Here is a 6,025-nt window from a genome sequence, read left to right as displayed (position 1 = left end):
AATGATACATGTGAAGGTCTGGGTCATGGCTACTGCTAGGGAGGAAAGGAAAGTATTGAGATGTGCAGGAAGAGGCTGGGGCTTCAAGATCTGCATTGTCTTATTTATTAAAAAATGGAAATAAAAGAGCACCTACTGGTGGATTTAAGCCTCTCTTTGTCATTGCATGCTTTCTGGGATGCTTGACATATAACCTAAAATCTAAAAATAAGCAGAAGTTAATTATTTTAAGGACTATTTATATTTACATACATCTTACTATGCTATACTATTATTGTATAAATTGTTTTCCTGTAATAATATTTCAGTTTATGCTTCCAGGACAAATGTAAATATTTGAATTTTGAATATTTTAAGCTTATGTGGTGCACATTTTAAAAGTTAAAGATGATGCAATAGTATTACAAGAGTTAAGGTATATTAAAATAGCATGGTATAGCACGGATATGCCATAACTTGTGATCTATTCCTATACTGATGTTTATTTAGGTTATTCCCTTCCTCCTCTTCATTATAGAAGAGTCCCCCAGATGGAATTTGAACACATCCCTCCCTTCGTAGCCCAGAGACATAATTCTTGGGACAAGGCATCAAGACTTGCTTACAGCTAAAAGAAAAATAAAGGGAAATTTGTTGCAACACCCCACATACTGAACATTGCATTATACTGTTTATCTATTAATTCCTCATCCATACAACACTGCTGTACATTTAAAAAAAATAGTCCCCATTATAAAATTGAGAAAACAATATGTTCATATATTCAGGGATCTTCCCATGTCACAGAGCCATGTCACCATTGGGGGATTTGTGATGGAACAAAACAGCATCTGGGTTCAAGCCTTATGTCTAAATGGGTGCTGTTTTTATGATGACTTGTCTTCCTCCAGGAAAAGAGCCAGCTGTCTGCTCAGGTTCTCAATTTGTGAAGCAAAAGGCTTGGATTATGTGGGTTCACCATACCATTCAACTGCTCAAGTGTTGTGATTCTATGTTTGACTGAGATACCATTACAGAAATTCCTTTGAGCATATGCTAATCCTTTACTACCTCTTGTGGGGGATCCAGGATCAATTTCTCAGGAATCTGGATAAGTCAGAGGGTGTAGAAGAGGTCTGTAGCTGGTGCTGAGTTAGTCCACAAAGCGCTCCTCACCTGAACCAGGGACTGAAGTGGCTCAAATAGGAAGGGTCTGATCTATACTCTTAACATATTTTCTTTCCCCCCTTCCTTTCTTTCTTCCTCCTGTCTGTCTTTCTACCTATTAGTCTGTCTGTCTTTCATCCTATCTTTCTTTGTTCCTGACTTTTTATCTTTTTTAATTGAGATACTACTGACATACATCATCTTACTAGTTTTAAGTGTGCCACAAATGATTTGATAAATATATATATTGGAAATGATGATCAGATTAAATTTCATTAATAATCATCAGTGCCACATAGTTAAAAAATTTTTCTTGTGATGAGCACTCTTAAGGAAACAATATCTTTTTTATATTATCTATGATATAACTGAAAGACATGCAGGAAGAGTTTGGGGCTTCCAGATCTACATTGCTTTATTTATTAAAAAATAATTTGTCTTTATTTAAGACAAATTAAAATAGAGGGAGAGATCTATGCTGCCAAATGAAGATGGATTAATTTTCACTCTCAGAAATTGTAATAAGAAATGACAAATGATGGGAGAGAAAGGCACCAAAGTGTATGTATGAAGGAAACAAACAAGGGCATAAAGATCAATCTAGATCATTACTCCAGTTGCAAAGACTAACAAAGGGCTTCCATTAACAGATGAATATTTTTGCAATTAATTATTCCCCTTCCTTTCTTCTCTCTTCTCCTTTTTTAAATCTTCCATTCATGTGGTCAATTATTGTTAAGCAGAAAAGACCATGTGTGTTTATTTTAGAAATTACCAGTGAAGAAGAGTTGAGGAACTTCTAAGATGGAGTGTCTTATTTTTCTCTCCCAAATGTAAAGGTGAACAAAAAGTAATGAAGTTTTACTATTTGTGTGTACTATGCCAACCCTTTTGCATTTATTATTTTAAGTCACATTACCCTGAAAGTAGTATTCTTCAGATATGTTTGCTTCTGTTTGCTTTTATTTTTCTAGCAGCCATTCTCTGGACTTGATTGTTCAGTGGCCTAGATTTCAGTTGGATAATAAAGAGATACTTTCTAAGTTTCCGAGGATGACATAGTTAAAAATTATTTTAAAAAATTTGCTTAAGACCTCGTTTCTATCACTCTCTCTTGACTTCCTGTTGTAGAAACAAAGAAGCTTCAGAGAGGGATGTTTTAGCCTTCAAAAAATAAAGACATATTTATCTTTCTCTTTCATTAAGAGAAGGTATCCAAGAATTTGTGGACACAATTTAAATCCATCACATTCATGACCAGTAAGACCACATGCTCCGAATGGAACAATTACAGGACTGTGGGGCTCCATCAGCCTGGATCCCTGAGGGACTCTGTAGAACAGAACCTTTCCCAGTGTCTGTTAAAATCAATTACATATGCACACATGTCTGACTCATGGCAGGTTCATACAAGCTTCCATTTGACCTGGAAGCATTGTCTTAATATGACTTCAAGTCCTGAAGTTATACACAGTTTTGGTTTTAGCAAATGCACATTAAGAGAATGTAAGCTGAAGATGTTAAAAGCATTGCTGGTCATAAAACATCTTTCATGCCAGAGTTAAGGGAGATAGGAGACTTCTAGGTTCATTTCAGAACTCAGGAGTCAAGTTAAGGAAGCATTGGCTGGCCAAATGGGGCGAACTGAGAATCAATGTGAATGATAACTACAATGAATTGAAATCGATCAAATGCATTTCAAATCCAGAATTTTGTGATGACAGTGTTCATTTTTGGATAATGCTGAAATCCAAAGTATTATTTCAAAAAAATGATGAATACAGGAATCAAGATGTCTTCTGCCTTTCTCATAAAAACTCAACCTCAGTGTGACCACCTATTTGATTAGCAGAAGTTCCTCTTTATGGGAGTGTTTCAGGTAATTGAGAAGAAAAAATTAATTAGAACTTCAGCATTTTGTAACTCCTCATGCATGAATGGAACCAGGCAATAGTTGTTATAAGCAGTAACACAGACAGACAGACAGACAGTATATGTTTTCTTGTGAAAGTATTTAAGGATGCTTGCCAAAAATGAGATAAATCTAATCAGGCTTCTAGACTATAGACAGGCAGATTTATTTTTGTAAAGAGCAAAAAAGCAAACATTTTAGGTTTTGTGGGTCATATTGCCTCTGTCACATGTACTCAACTTGAGTGTTATAGCACAAAACCAGTCATGGACAATACATAAGTGATTGGCTGTCCTCACATAAACCTTTATTCATAAAAATAAGCAGTAGGCAGGGTTTTGCCTATGGGCTGTATGTCCCAAACTGTATTCCAGAATACAGACTCAGTAACATTATCGTGGAATAATTATTTTCTTGGAGGCATCTTAAGAGAGAGGTCAATGTTTCCTTCCTCTTTTTTTCCAAGTACCCCTTCTTGACACAGGATAGATGGAAAATTAGAACTTGAGACAGGGGATAGTGTGTTTGGAAGTTTGAAGGGAAAACAAAGCAAGAAAAGAAGAGGCAGGGAGAAGGGAGTCAGGGAAGAAGCAGACACAGTCTGCATCTGAGTTAGTTTTAAAATACAGGTAAGTTTAAGGAAGTTTCTCTGGTCTTGTTTTCTTATCATGTCCATCTTTTCTCTCAGACTCATCAACAACATGACATTGGAAAACATCTCAGTTGCTACAGAATTCCTCCTTCTGGGATTCAGCAATGATCCAGAAATGCAGCCCCTCCTCTTTGGACTGTTCCTGTTCATGTACCTGGTCACCATCCTGGGGAACCTGCTGATTATCCTGGCCATCAGTTCTGACTCCCACCTCCACACACCCATGTACTTCTTCCTCTGCAACCTGTCCTTTGTGGACATCTGCTTCACCTCCACCACCACCCCAAAGATGCTGGTGAACATCAAGACCCAGAACAAATCCATCAGCTACACAGGCTGCCTCACACAGATATGCTTTGTCCTGACTTTTGTTGGACTGGAGAATGAAATTCTGATGATGATGGCCTTTGATCGCTTTGTGGCCATCTGCCACCCACTCAGGTACAATGTCATCATGCACCCCAAAATCTGTGGGCTTCTGGTTCTGATATCCCTCCTTATTAGTGTTTTGGATGCCCTGCTCCACACGTTGATGGTCCTGAGGCTGTCTTTCTGTACAGAACCAGAAATTCCCCAATTTTTCTGTGAACTTGCTCATGTTCTCAAACTTGCCTGCTCTGATATTCTCATCAATAACATCCTGGTGTATATAGTGACCAGCCTTGGGGGTGTTGTTCCCCTCTCAGGAATCATTTTCTCTTACACTCGAATTGTCTTCTCCATCTTGAAAATCCAATCAGGTGGTGGAAGGTATAAGGCATTTTCCATCTGTGGGTCACACTTATTAGTTGTTTCTTTGTTCTATGGGACAGGTTTTGGGGTATACCTTAGTTCTTCAGCTACTCACTCCTCTAGAAAGAGTGCAATTATATCAGTAATGTACACAGTGTTTACCCCAATGATGAACCCATTCATCTACAGTCTAAGGAACAAGGACATGATGGGGGCTTTGAGGAAACTCATGTCCAGAATATCTTTCCATTGATTTGCCCCAAATGCTCTGAGCTTCTACTGCTGAAATATGACAGAAATAAATAATAAGTGATCCAAAAAACCTGACCAATTTCTTTGAATTCACAATTCCAGAGATCAAATGGTGAGGGGTGAGAATTTTGAAACCATACCAGCTGAGTTTAAATCCTATCTCTGTTGATCCATATCTACAGGGCCTTTAACAATTTATTTCAACACTTGAGTTCAGTTTCCTTACCTGTAAAATTGGTATATTTATCTATGCTTTTGAGATCCTTCATCTGTGTTCATGGGGATGCATGCCTTTGGCTGTGAGGAGGCAAAAGTCTCCACTCTAACAGCGTCAAATGATACAAAGTGTTTTCATCTTTCCTAAAAAAACTTCAGAGATTGGGTAGGTCCAGGCACAGAACTGTAGGACTGAATTTAACAGCACCACCTGTTGGCTGCTACCTAAGGCTGTTCCTCTGACAGCCCTGAAACAATGCAGGGCAATAAACAGACAGCAGACACAATAACCGGAAATAGAAAACTGCCTCTCCCTGGGTTTCTTTGCAATGCAGACATAATCTTTCCAAGGGTGACATCCAGAACACATTATTTCTATCATAGCCTGAACTGAGACTTGTGTCCATTCTAATTTCGTATTGTCATTGTAACATCACAAAAAGCTCAGTAGCTGAAAACAGCATAATGTATTTTCTTGCAGTCCTGGAGGTCAGAAGTCTCAAGTCAACTACACTGAACTTAAGTCAAAGCATTGAGTTCCTTTGAAAAACTCTGATGTTGGAATGAAATAGGAAGCTGTTATTTCATGGATACAGAGTTTCTGTTCAGGAAGTGGTTGGTGCAGGTGCATACAAAATTGTGACTGTTTTTGTTGCCATGGAATCACACACTTAAATAACTGCAGTGGTAAAAGTTTTTGTTACGTATATTTTATCACAATAAAAAAGCTCTGAAAAAGGAATTGAACCTGATAAATAATATCTTGCTTTCTAAACAAAAATAATTCTAATATACCAAAGTGTTAAACAGAAAAGTCAAAGTGATTAAATATTTCAGAAGCCAATATGCAAAAAATTTTAATGACCTCAGAAGAATTAAACATTTCTTAAGAGGATAAGAAATACTACAAAAGGCAAAGACTGAGAAATTGCAACAATTAAAAAACAGTCAGTATATCTGTATCATCTTTGTATATTGACAGATAGTAATTACAGTAGTTGAGTTGAAGATTTAATAATGTAGATAAATGTCAAATTGCTATGTTTCATACTTGAAATCATTTTAGGAGGTCTTGGAGTGTTGAGGTTTTATTTTACACCAGCGGGCTCAGAGGG

General features: G+C 37.3%; 1 protein-coding gene across 2 annotated transcripts; it reads left to right on the top strand.

The window, feature by feature from the left end:
• Positions 1–3,083: 3,083 nt before the first annotated feature.
• Positions 3,084–4,695, top strand: LOC118931201 (olfactory receptor 7G3-like). Of its 2 annotated transcripts, XM_057490242.1 has the most exons (2): positions 3,084–3,102; positions 3,782–4,695. In XM_057490242.1, exons 1-2 carry the CDS (start codon positions 3,084–3,086, stop codon positions 4,693–4,695), a joined length of 933 nt encoding a protein of 310 aa, XP_057346225.1. The 2 variants fall into 2 exon arrangements, with proteins under 2 accessions (XP_057346225.1, XP_036779318.2); XM_036923423.2 differs by lacking the exon at positions 3,084–3,102 and having other exon boundaries at positions 3,760–4,695.
• The last annotated feature ends 1,330 nt before the right edge of the window (positions 4,696–6,025 follow it).

The sequence above is a fragment of the Manis pentadactyla genome, chromosome 12, assembly GCF_030020395.1.
Source record: "Manis pentadactyla isolate mManPen7 chromosome 12, mManPen7.hap1, whole genome shotgun sequence".
NCBI lineage: Eukaryota > Metazoa > Chordata > Mammalia > Pholidota > Manidae > Manis > Manis pentadactyla.
The sequence above is the reverse complement of the archived record's forward strand: the minus strand, read 5'-3'. Positions and strand labels throughout refer to the sequence as shown.

What these genes read in the sequence shown, in the direction of transcription:
- LOC118931201 (XM_036923423.2), top strand. Translation starts at nt 3,760, where the DNA reads ATGACATTGGAAAACATCTCAGTTGCTACAGAATTCCTCCTTCTGGGA.